At 36.8% G+C, this 14,023-nt stretch overlaps 1 protein-coding gene across 1 annotated transcript in view; it reads right to left on the bottom strand.

The window, feature by feature from the left end:
* The window catches only part of Rabl3 (RAB, member of RAS oncogene family like 3), a 45,188-nt gene that overhangs the window by 16,571 nt on the left and 14,594 nt on the right, over positions 1 to 14,023 (bottom strand). The window contains exon 3 of the mRNA XM_070030130.1: positions 3,794 to 3,923. Within this exon, the coding sequence (XP_069886231.1) occupies positions 3,794 to 3,923 (130 nt within the window). The remainder of the gene's footprint in view (positions 1 to 3,793; positions 3,924 to 14,023) is intronic.

Here is a 14,023-nt window from a genome sequence, read left to right as displayed (position 1 = left end):
AGTGTGGCTCAAATAGCATAGCAGTGGCCTAGCATGCAGGAGACTCTTGGTTCAGTTCCTAGTACCACAAACAAAACAAATATACAAACAAACAACAAAATGAAAACAGTGCTTAAGTATAAGAAATTATATTCATTCGACAAGTTGCATTGTTTCTGTATAAGTACTGCTACAGATAACAGTATAAAAATATATTGCTGGGCTGGGAAGGTAGCTCAGTGGTAGAGTGCTTGCCTTGCATGCATGAAGCCCTGGGTTTGATTCCTCAGTACCACATAAGCAGAAAAAGCTGGAAGTGGCACTGTGGCTCAAGTGGTAGAGCTCTAGCCTTGAACTGAAGAGCTAAGGGACAGTGCCCAGACTGAGTTCAGGCCCCACGACCAACAAAAAAAAAATAAATAAATAATATATATATATGGATATATTCTTATATACACCCCAAACAATGTTAACACAGATTTATTAAAATAATCTTCATTAAATTTGTATAACTGCTATTCTTTAACAGACAAACATTGTCCCAGGGGGCTGGGAAGGTGTGTCAGTGGTAGAGTGCTTGCCTTGCATGCTTGAGGCCCTGGGTTCTATTCCTCAGCACCACATAACCAGAAAATGCTGGAAGTGGCACTATGACTCAAGCGGTAGAGCGGTAGCCTTGAGCTGAAGAGCTGAGGGACAGTCCCCAGGCCCAGAGTTCAGGCCCTATGACCGACAAAAAAAAAAAAAAAAATTGTCCCATGGATTACTTAGACCTCATTGATTTAAGAGTTTCACTTTTTAGTTCTCTGAACTACATGGTTAACCACATAAGCCTGTTACATATAAAAGATTTAGTTGAACATACAAAGGATATACGCCATTTAAGGATAAATGAAAGAGATCACCAAAAAGTATGAATCCAAAATATGGACACTTTGAGAGATTAAGAAGCATAACAAAATGTATCAAATACAATTAAACAGATGAGTTAAGATCCTAGAATCTCATTATCTTGCTCATGTAACTGCAACCCCTCTCTCTGTACAGTATTTTTACAATAAAAATGTATTAAAAAAAGATCCTAGAATCTAAAAGGTAGGGAATATTTTTTCTGCCAATGGCCATTGGATATTTATAACAATACTCATGGGCCATACGAAATTATAAATATAAGCAGATAGCTGTGAGCAGCCACTAAGAAGCTTAGGTGTCTGTCCTGTCAGGTACCAAATACTTTTACAGGCCCTATATAGCTAGGAGGCTGGATATTCCCCATTCTTGTCAGAAAGGCAAAGCAGATTATTACAATTATATATAGTGGGATTTAGAATATCATTTGTGGCCTAGATAGGTTATCAAACTCCCAACACCTTCCTATATTACCCTGAGTCTACTAGAGAAGAGGACCTGGAATCTATGATTCATCCATCTTCACATATGGGATACATCAATTTGAAGAAGAAGGCAGAAGAGGTAGAATCAGTATCTCTAGTTTTTACAGACATGGGTATAACTGATATATTTATATAAGATATAGTTGATTATAGATTAACTTTGTCTCTCTTGGTATCTGGAATAGAGACCTGATATTTGCCCTCATATCTAACTGTACTCACTCTAAAACTTTCTCAGTGAAGGGTTCTTACAGGCACATCAAAAGCACACACATATGAATTATATATATATATATATATATATATATATAAATATATAAATATATATGCCTATAATATATTCATATATATGAATAAAGGACTGCAACTAAGGAATATAGCTAATATTTATTTAGTACTTATGGGATAGTATTGTGCTTAACTTGTGGTATCTAATTTAATTTTCAGAGGAGTGCTATGCGGTCAGAATTATTGTTACCTATACAGAGGACATGAGATTCAGAGAGGCTGAATAACTTGTTCTAAGTCACATGGTAATCAGGGTAGCCAGAATGTAGATTAAGAGGTTTTTGTTTGTTTGTTTGTTTGTTTGTTTGTGCTTTGACTGAGGATGAAACCCAGAGCACTGTTGTTGTACTCGAGGTATACTTCTATTGCTTGTACTCAGATATTTTGATGGTAGAAGACTGGGGGAAGCAAAGTAAAACCTCATTTTAGGGTAAAAGAAACAGTAGATAATTTCACTCTCCTTTATTTTCAGGTATTAATGCTACAAAATTGTAGGTGGGACTGTTGGTTGGGAAAGTGAAAGGATTACAAAAGATCTACGCTGATGGACAAGAAAGTTTATTTTATCTATCTGAAAGGCTTTAGAGGTTTTAAGAGCATTTGAGCATCCTCTTTCTAATTCTTTTTCTTTTAGTCTGAGAGTTCTTATTTTGTAGGATAGTACTTGAAGAGCCAAGGTGAGACCTAGATGAAAAGAGAATGACAGCTGATAAGAATATAGTCTATTTTAATGGAGAAAAGCAAAGATACTTCAAAATATGAGTTTACTGAGGAGATTATGCCTGCAAAGAAGGTACAATGCTAAGAGAAATTACTGCTAAGATAAAGACTGAGCTTTTGAATGAAAAGATCCTTATGTTCTGTTCTCTTTCTTAGAGTCCTACATAAGGAATCTTGAGAGCTTCTACTAGAAGAAATACTCTAGAGCTATAGTAAAAGAACATAGAAATCTTGCCAGGCACCAATGGCTCACGCCTGTAATCCTAGCTACTCAGGAGGCTGAGATCTGAGTATCGTGGTTCAAAGCCAGCCTGGGCAGGAAAAGTCCGTGAGACTCTTATCTCTAATAAACCACCAGAAAACTGGAAGTGGCGCTGTAGCTCAAGTGGCAGAATGCTAGCCTTGAGCTGAAGAGCTGAGGGACAGCTCTCAGGCCCAGAGTTCAAGCCCCACGGCCGACAAAAACAAAACAAAACAAAAAATGAACACAGAAATCTTGTGGGTTAAAAAAAAATTGGTAATTAAGTGAAGTAAGTCAGACCCAAATAAAGAGGTTGCATTGTTTCCCTCATTTGTGGTAGCTAGAATGTGCCTATATATCTATAAGTAAACACACCAGGTGGTAAAGCAAAGGATTACAAATAAATTAACTGAAGTGTAACAGACTCAATGGAGAGTACAAATAGTACAATTCTTTAGTACTTGCAATTCTTTAGTACTTGGGGCCAAAAGGAGAAGGGTAGAAGAATGAAAGGGGGAAGTGAGGAGAATGCAGAAGGGGAATGAAAATGTTGAAGTAATGACGCAGATTAAGATGCACTGTATACATAAATGGCTTTGTTAACAGCAAAAAAATTAAATACGTAACCTAAAAATTAAGAAAAGTGAGGGAAGGGGTAGGTTGGGGGGAAGAGTAAGAATGTTAAAAGGGACAACACTGATTAAGATGCATGGTATTCATAAACTGCTTTGGTGAATAGCAACTCCTTTGTACAACTACTCAAAGATAACACCAATATTTTTTTAAAAAACAGGGCTATATTTATCATTAGGAATCAGGAATTTTATCTCAGTCTTACCAGCAAAACCAACATAGACTATTATGCATTTTTTAAATGATAATAGAGGAGACAGACAGTGCTCTGGAAGTTCTTTGTTTTTTGTCAAGTACCTAAAAGATGATTTATTAGTTTGAAACAATAATAAAGACTAAGTAGATGTTTACTGTTCTGAATTACTTGGCTGGAATATATAAGCATAAACTGAATGGGACATGCAGATTAAAATCAAGAGTCGTGAGTATATTAGATCTTTCTCAAATTTGAGATGAGGCTGGCATATTATAGCATTTCATATTAGATGGTTTGTACTCCTATACTGTTAAAACATGGAAGAAATTTAAAATGTTTTACCATTTACAGAATTGTAGAATACTGCTCTTGTGCTTTTCACACTGCTGGCACTACCCACAGAGCCTCCAACATCCCACAGTTCTATGTAGAAAGTCTTCTCTTCTGGGGTTCCTTCTTTGTAGTCATGAACCTAACAGATCAATTAAAATCATTATTAGATTCACTAAACCAATTGGTAAGCACCCTCATTCAGTTTAAAGCAGTGGGAATTTCATATCAACTTCTTTCTTGTCTCTCTGATCGTCATCTCCTTTCATAGAAATACTCCAACTCTAGAAATCTTCTATCTTAGAAGACTATCGCTAACTGATGCTAACATCTTTTATAGCTCCTGCTATTTCCAAAGCTTCAGTTTGTAACTAAGAACAAGTTCCAGGATCCATACTTATGTTCTTGTGCCTCTTTCACATTACATTTACCTAACAAAATTCCAATCCTAAATCACAGCAACTTCTTCCTCTGTTCTATGTCTACTATCCGGCTACTTGATTGTGGAGTTCAGAAAAACAGAGACAAACGAAATTCATTTAAAATTTAAGTGTAGTGTCCCATTGGAACCACCTTTCTATCAACTTGGTAGTTCTTTCCTTTTCCCTGATAATTGTTTCATGTCTTTAAATTTCTTTCAAACTCAGTAACAGCTAACAACTGTTTCCTAGGACAGAATGAATAAGAAAAGAACCCCTGCAATCTGCTTTCCACATCTCTACCTCCCTGCTTGTGTGCTCATATAATCTGATTTCCTTCTACCTCTTACCTCAAGGCTGTCCATATCCCTTAGGGCTAAATTCTTCCATGTATGAAATCCCATCCCATGTTCTTAGTAAATGATGTAGTCTCATCAATTCTTCCCCTTCCCTCTTTTTTTAAGTTCTTTTATTTGCTTCACAATATAAACTGCCAAATACACACACACACACACACACACACACACATCAATTCATGCTGACACTTCAGATTTGTTTATAGCGGCATCGTCCTCCTTTTTTGAGATAATACAATTCATCCCATCACTCTCTCATGTTAGCTTGCTGATTGTTTCCAGTTTTGATAATTAAAAGGAGCCTACCAATGACTATAATCATAAGTATTTATCATTATGATGTATCCACACAAAGCATAATTTTCATAATTATCAGAGTAAAGAGGCAGCCTCCAAAAGGAGGGAAATAAATCATCTGCACAAGTTCATTAGACAAAGGATTGATGTCCAGAATACATTAAAAAAGAACTAAAGAAGAAACACTTCAGAGAGCCAGTAGTCCAATCAGTAAATGAGCAAATGTAACATGAAACCCATTGTTCTGTATTAGTAATGTACACTAATGAAAGAAAAAATGCAAGTACATATATATTAGTGTAAATCCAATGTTTTATTTATTTATTTATTTATTTTTGGGTCCGGTCATGGGGCCTGAACTCTGGGCCTGGGTGCTGTCCCTCAGCTCTTCAGCTCAAGGTTAGCGCTCTACCACTTGAGCCACAGCGGTACTTCCGGCTTTTTTTTCTTTTTGCTTATGTGGTGCTGAGGAATCGAACCCAGGGCCTCATGCATGCAAGGCAAGCGCTCTACCACTGAGCCACATTCCCAGCCCTAAATCCAATGTTTTAATATGATAATTAAAAATAACATAATGGCAATTACAATACAACTTAGATATTAAATGCTTTGTGTATATATAAAATATAGAGTGAATATATAACATTCGCTGTGTCATTAGACTATTGAGAAACAGGAACCCTAATAGACTGTAAAACATGATAGAACACTCATAAGAAAAAATGTAGCCCTTCCCTCTTTTTTTTTGGTGGATACTTGAGTTTTTATTACATATATAAACATACAAATACGAACAAACTACATAAGGTTGAAACATTCAAGGTACATTTGGTCTAGGAAAAAATTGAGAGCTATAATGGTTTAAAAAAATAAAGGTTGCAACATTTTAAATACTACATGGAATTTTGGAATTTTTTAAGTTACCAGAATTGCCACCTGGTTCTCAACAGCTAAACTTCTGCCACCTGTACTCATATATTCAAATTCTCCATTCACCCCACAGGAAGTTCCTAAAGTGAAGACAGAGTCCAGACATTCTTTTGGATCTTAACAATGTTGTCCTCATGACTTTTGTCAGAACAGTGAAGGACGATCTGAGATGGACCTAGGTGATCTGTTCCATCTATTTCAACCACTGGGTAAGAACAAAATAAGAGACTTGCTTCCTTTGGACCAATCTCTAGCTGTCCAGTTGTCCATGGTGGCAATGCTGCCCTATCTTTCTCTCAAAGCTAGTCTCCACGATCTCTAATCAGGCTCATTTGATTCTGTGTTTGGTCCTTTCTGACTATAGACTTAGACTGACTCATGACACAGTCCTTCATTAACCTAGGATTATGAGGTCTTCATGTACTGTTTGATAAACCATCTAGATTATGAAAGAAAACCACTAAACTATTACTAAAACTGGCAATAAATGCTTCATGGGAACAAAGCTGCTCACTGATTGTGGAGCTGAAAAGAGCCTGATTGCTATATTTGGTAGTAACTCTGAAATATACACCATTCTTTCTTTAAAGATGGTGACACAGAAATGTTCCTCTCTTAATAATATCCCAAATGTGGTAAAATGCTCCTAAAACTGACCTAATATTTCTTTGTGTGTGTCAATCCTGGGGCTAGAACTCAGGGCCTGGCATTGACCCTGAGCTTTTGTGCTAAAGACTAATGCTCTACCACTTTGAGCCACAGCATCATTCTCCGACATTTTGGTAGTTAATTGGAGATAGAAGTCTCCTGGACTTTCCTGCCTGGGCTGCCTTGGAACTGCAATCCTCAGATCTCAGCCTCCTGAGTAGGCATGAGCTACTGCTGCCCAGCTGATCTAATATTTTTTAAACTGAACATGTCTAGCACCACAATTTTCTTCTCTGCTGGGTAATTCTCACTAGCATACAAATAGGCTACAATACTCATCTAGCTTCCATACCACTTTCTATTCCTTTTCATGGGAAAGCTTTCAAAAAGTTGCCTAGGCTGGGAATGTGGTTCAGTGGTAGCATGCCTGGCTAGCATGCATGAAGCCCTGGGTTCAATTCCTCTGCACCACATAAACAGAAAAAACCAGAAGTGGTGCTCTGGCTCAAGTGGTAGAGCATTAGCCTCGAGCACAGAAAGGCTCAGGGACAGAGCCCAGGTACCTAGTTCAAGACCCAGGATTGGCAAAAAAAAAAAAAAAAAAAAAAAAAAAGGAAAGAAAAAAGTTGCCTATTTACAGCTCTCATTCTTTTCCTTCACATTCTCTTTTGAACCCATTTCTATGAAACCTTTGTCCCAATTATGCCATTGAGCTATTCCTCCTCACCAGGATCACCATTTACCTACACCTTGCTAACTCCAATGGTGAAGTAGCTGTTTTCATTTTACGCCACCATTTGACACAACCAGTCACTACTTTGTGCCTTGCAATACTTTCTTTCCCTTAGCTTCTAGATACTACACTTGGGTTTCTTTCTATCTCATTGGCTAGTCCTTTCTCTTTATCTCTCTGGCTTCTGATTATTCAAATATCCCAGGGTTTAATTCTTTATTGTTGTATCTTCTCTATCAGTACTTGCTTCCTGACAATTTCATCTGCTCTTAGAATTTTAAGTGTCATCTTTATGGTGATAAATTTCAAGCTTATCTCTACCCTGGAAACTTGGACTCCCATATCCACCGGACTATAATTAGGATGTCTAATAGGCATTTCCTATTTAACATATCCAAAAGTAATATCCTGATATTCTTCCCAAGCTTATTTCTCTCACAGGTTTCTCTCTCCCAGTAAATGGCAATTCTGTCCTCTCAGTTATTTGAGCTACCATCTTTAAGAGTGATCCTTGACAACTTTCATACTGTACATTTGATTTGTCAGAAAATTTGTTGCTCTGACCTTCAAAACATTTCTTACCACCTCCACTATTATCATCCACATCAAAACTCCTATAATCTCTTCGCTTAAATTAATGTATGGTACCTTTACTAGTACCCTTACAGAGGCATCTCCATTTTGTTTTCCACATAGCAGTTAGAGGGATCATTTACATTACACATGAATTAGGGATTCATGGTAGTGTTTAAGCTACTATGGTGGAGGGATTCAAAGATTATCTATCTATCTATCTATCTATCTATCTATCTATCTATCTATCTATCTATCTATCTATCTATCTATCTATCCATCTATCCATCTATCCATCTATCCATCTATCCATCTATCCATCTATCTATCTATCTATCTATCTATCTATCTATCTATCTATCTACCTATCCATCCATCCATCCATCCATCCATCTTGGAATCCTTATCTGCCAGATTTCAGCTTCCTGTAACAGCTAGGATGTCAGGCATGTGCCACAGTGACCAGCCTATTAGTTGAGAAGGGGGTCTCATGTATGTGCCCAGGCTGGCCCCAAACAGCGATTCTCCCAATCTCAGCCTCCCAAATTAGCTAGAATTTCAAGTGTGAACCACTGGCACTCAGCTTACAGTGATCATTTCAAAATCCAAGATCATCTCACTCTTCCACGTAAAACCTTCTGATATTTTTCACTAGGCATAGTACAATTCAAAATCTTTCTCTTTTGCCTGGTTATAAAATAGGCTTTTATTGCCTATTTAACTATTCAACTATTTATTCAGAAACAATTTTGAGAGATAGTAACAGTTTGAAGTATGATGGTTCAGGGCTATACATCATGGCTTCTATATGTGTTTGAACATGTGTCTGTGTATATTTTATTAGCATATATCAGTTATACACAAGGAGTTTCACTATGACATTTTCACCTCACATGCATAAAATGTATACATAAAAATTTTAAGACTTATCTTTTTTTTTTTTTTAAAGAATTATACAGGCTAGTCCTATTGAATCAGGTTCTTTGGGGGTAGTCATAAGCATGCAGTTCACCAAATGATTCTGCCACAACTCTTTGCTTAATGATTGCTGATTTTACAGAATGGAACTATTCTGGAATTAGGAAGCTCAGGTTAATTTCTTAATTCTTTGAGCCTCACTTTCAAAGAGACCTATTAAGAACATAAGGATCAGGCTCACAACAAAGACAGTGAGATAGAAAAATAAGAATAACAAAAGTCACAGCAATTAGAGAACATATTGGATAATTGAAATTAATACTGTACACTGCCTAGAAAATATCCCTACTTTGCTATATGGTCTAAGTAACTGATAACTTGTGGCCACACCAAATCATTAAAATAAAAAGGTTTGTTTAAAAAAGAAGATAAATGTATAATATAGTTTAACAAGATTCTTTTGAAAAGAGTTTTTTATTGTTATTATAAAGGTGATATATAGAGGGGTTACAGTTACATAATCAGGTAATGAGTACATTTCTTTTTGGAAAATGTCACCCCTTCCCTTTCTTTCTCCCATTCCTACCCACAAGTTGTATAGTTAATTTTCAACATATAGCTTAGTGAGTACCACTGCTGCATTTACCAAGATTCTTAAGCAATGCAATGAGTGCAAGGAATACTCAATGCTAGAAGGAGCAAGTTATCTCTTACAATAAAGCTCAGCCACAACCTTGAAGCTTTCTTGATCCTTTCTTCTTTCCATCACCCAACCAGGGCAGGAAGGTCCTCCTATTTGTTTACAAAACATCCTGTTCATTGATATGATTACACTGACCACACATCTTATTTATCTCTCCATACCTTGTCTAATAGATTCTGAGCCTGAGAACAGGGTTCATTTATATTAGTCATCTTTGTATTCCTAGAAGCTAGCATAATACCTAGTACACATTAAATGCTTGGGCATGTTTGTTAAATAAATTAATAAATTAAGGATATATCATCCTCCAAAGTCTGGTTAGATTCAGTTTATTAGTTTATCAAATTCCAGTGATTTTGTAATTTGTTTTTGTTTTTGTGCAGCACTGGAGTTTGCAACTAGAGCCTCACCCATGTTTGGTTAAGTGTTCTACCACTGAACTATACCCTTAGGCCAAATTCCAGTTCTTCTTAAGGAGAGTTCTGAGAATGAACTAAATTAGAACAACAGCAACTTTTATTTTTTAATGGATTCCTGGGCTATCCCCCAAGCTTCTGGGAAGAGGTTCAAAATCTGTATTTTTAAAAAGATCTGTACAGAGGTATAGCTCAGTGACACAGCATTTGTCTAATATGTGCAAGGTCCTGGAATCAATCCCAAGCACCACAAAACAAAACCACACACACACACACACACACACACACACACACACACACACACACACACACACACACACACACACACACACACACACACACACACACACACACACACACACGGCTCCTGCCTGCCATATAATTGAGCTAGGAAATTGTGACCAAGCACCATAAAACAAAACAAAACCACACACACACACACACACACACACACACACACACACACACACACACACACACACACACACACACACACACACACACACACACACACACACACACACACACACACACACACACAGCTCCTGCCTGCCATATAATTGAGCTAGGAAATTGTGACCTCAGCCTCCTGAGTAGCTAGGATTTCAGGCATGAGACGCCAGTACCTAGTTTGTAACCTTCTTTATGGGGAATAAGTTCATCTAGCCAGTTACCCAGGCTACCCAGTAACAACTAGAAGAATCTTACATTTTCCACATATGTCTCACTTTCATTAATAAACTATCATAACACCTACCTACCAGTGCTGTTCTATAGAACTTTCTACCATGATGGAAGTTCCCAATACAATAACAACAAGCAACTGGTGACCACTGAGCCATTGAAATGTGGCTCATTCAAACAAGGAATTAAAATTTTCACTTTAGTTGCTTTCAATTTCAATTGTCACATAGGCTATTAGTTACTGTATTATACAGTATCAGAATACTAATTTCTTTCTCAACCCTTTTTCTCTCTCTTCCTCTCTCTATCTCTTTGTCTCTCCTTTGTTGATACCTTTGAATTCAGGGCTTTGAGTTTTCTAGATAAGCATTCTACTGCTTATCTAGAGACGTATGTCTCTAGTTCCTTTGGTTCCAGTTATTCACTTTTTGCTCTGGTGGGACTGAAATACAATCCTTTTATATATGTTTCCCACTGTAGCTAAGACAACAGTTATGTGCCACCACACCCAGCTTCTTTTCTGTTGAAAGGGAGACCCATGAACATTTTTTCCCTGTCTAAAACCTGGAACCAAGATCCTCTGGATCTTAGTCTCTTGTGCAGTTGTGAAGACAGACATGTCCCTCATCCCAGCTATTGACTAAGATAGGGTCTTGCAAAGTTTTTGCCTAGGCTGGTCTCAAACTACAGTCTTCAAGTAGTTACAATTACAGTCATAAGCAACTGGCACTTGTCAGAATATTTCTTTATACTGTTCAGGAGTTAAGAGGCAGTGCACAGTAATGGTCAGGTTTGAATCCAGACTTTATCACTTCCTAGCAACCTGACCTTGAACAAGCCATATAACATCTCTGTGCCTCAACTGCTTCATGCACCAAATAGGGTCACCAATAGGTTGTTATAGAACTATTAAATGAACGAGTACATAGATGGGTGCCCAGCCCCCCCCTCCCAAAAGCAATAAAAATGTTGGTTATCACTATTATTATCATTTAAAGTTTATAAGGAACCTTGTCCCACCTATTAAAGACACCTTACATTTTCAATGAAGACAAAAACTGGGCCTTTTTATTTTTCTCTAGTGCTCTCACATTGTTATGCTGTCCAAAGAGGAAATCAATAAATATTGATTGTGTAAAACATGTAAATTAGAGTTAAACTGATTAAAGTAAGCTGGAAATGACAAATCAATTTCCTTATTTATAATCTGTGCGAAGATTAAGTTCTGAAAGTCTTTTCATAATTATGAGTAGCAATGCATTTATATAGTTCATTAGACTTGATATAAGATGGGAATGGATGAAGACTACCACAAAATAATTCTTCCTATTACCTTCAATTCAGTTATAAATTCCTCTGCAGAGAATACTGAATCCAAAATTCCAGTAATTCTGAGGAAATGCTTTAAACTCATTAGCTTTAGTACTTAAAGTTGAACAATTACACTAGCACCTTTATAATCTGTATTTTTAGTTGGTTCTTAACAGATCTAAAATAAGCTAAGAGTTCTGAGGAGTGGGTATTCTTGGTCTATGCTAATCCTGAAGATCCCTTCTCACGGGTTGCAGTAACACAGAAGCTGTAATTGTAATACAGAAGCTGTTACAGAAGACAGTGTTCTTCCAAGGTAGTTAAGTAAAGCCTTATAAGCTCAAATCATTTTTTCTAGAGTGGAGAACTTCATTTTATTATAACAATACTCAAAATAATTTACGTATCTATGACAACTTCCCTTAATTGTGTGTGTGTGTGTGTGTGTGTGTGTGCATACCAGTCCTGAGGCTTGAACTCAAGAGCCTGGGTGCTATCCCTGAGCTTTTGCACTCACAGCCAATGCTGTACCACTTTGAGCCAAGGTTCCATTTGAGTCTCACGGACTTCCTTGCCCAGGGTTGGCTTTGAACCACAATCCTAAAATCTCAGCCTCCTGACTAGCTAGGATTATAGGTATAAGCCACCAGTGCCTGACAAAATAACAGTTTAAAAACACCTTTTTTTGGTTATCACTCAAGAAAAGTAGTCTGAAAGATGGAAGACAGATATAAACAATTAACAATAATCAAAGCATTCTTCTACAATGCAATCCTGGTCAAACTGGCTTAAATGAAGTCAAACAGTACCATCTCACTCCAGGAAATGCAGTCACTTTATTACATGACATTGTCTTTGTCTACTGTAGCTTTTATTTGAGTTTCCTCTTGAGCAATTTTATGTTATCCAGAGCTCCTAGAACTATGTACTGAGTCAAAAAAATGTATAATCACACACACAACACACTATAGTGTGTATATGTGATTATATACTTACATATTATGTCATATATATTGTAATGTATATTATATATCATATAGTGTAAGAGTTATATATAGTTATATAGCATAAGCTAACTGCAAGAGAACTGAAACTTTGCTATCTATATAGGGAATTATTGCTTTAATTCTAAAACTTGGTCAGTCTCTTGAGAATGAACTCATTTTACAATGGCCTTTTCTCTGAGACTTACAACACAAAAGCATTAACTGCAGAAACAATCAAGTTTTCATTCCTGAATACAGGAGACTGCTGATTCTTTTTTTTTTTTTTTTTTTTGGTCAGTCATGGGGCTTGAACTCTGGGCCTGGGCGCTGTCCCTGAGCTTTTCAGCTCAAGGCTAGTGCTCTACCACCTGAGCCACAGCACCACTGACTGCTGATTCTTTTAGGGAAAGTTTGCTACCAGTTATACTCAAGACATCTTCCATATATGTTAACTCCATTTATCATACATGATGAATCCTTAAGTGATCTCATATTCTTGTCCCCAAACTGTTTACTGCTTATTCTACTATCATTCAACCCTCAGCTGTTTCCTTCCTCCAAATATTTCTATTTTCTCTTGGAAGCTTACTACATGGTTACAAAGTTATACTACATCTTCTCCTCCTCCTCACTGTATTAACTAATATCTGCCCTTACCATGAAGACATGTTTTCTTATATCCAGAAGATGCTATTCAGTCTTCAATTCTCCAATTGTTTTGGTGTGAAGAAATAGGGAATGCCTTGCTTACTTCCTAAATGAACTTCCAGCACATTGCTTTTCTAACCTTATAAAAAAGAAACTTCTGTTCTTTAGAGGTTCTGGACCATAGCTATACTCCCATTTCATCCCTAATATAGTAGCTTCCCATGAGCATGTGACCTTAGTCTTGTATCTCTGCTTTAGGATCTGTCACTGATCACTTCTATATCTACCTGGAAAACTGATTCCTTATCTCACCAAACATTCCTCCAAGTATGACTTGCTTTTAATAACATCATTCAACATGCTTCTTAAATGTAGATTCTTGGGTAACATGCATAATTCTGAATCCGAATATCCGGGAACATGGTCCAAGGACAAAATTTAAAAACTGAAACTATTGGCCTTGCCATCAAAATATTTTCCTATATATTCTACTTCAAAGAGACACAAGGGCAAGGAAATATAAAAGTGAAAAGGATGGAAATAAGACACCATATAAACACAAATTAAAACTAGGTTAGTTTAACGATTTCAGTATCAGAGAAAATAAGCATCAAGGTAGA

The sequence above is a fragment of the Dipodomys merriami genome, unplaced genomic scaffold, assembly GCF_024711535.1.
Source record: "Dipodomys merriami isolate MVZ:Mamm:240054 unplaced genomic scaffold, mDipMer1.0.p SCAF_2, whole genome shotgun sequence".
In the NCBI taxonomy this organism is placed as follows: Eukaryota; Metazoa; Chordata; class Mammalia; order Rodentia; family Heteromyidae; genus Dipodomys; species Dipodomys merriami.
This window is presented reverse-complemented; position numbering and strand designations above follow the sequence as displayed.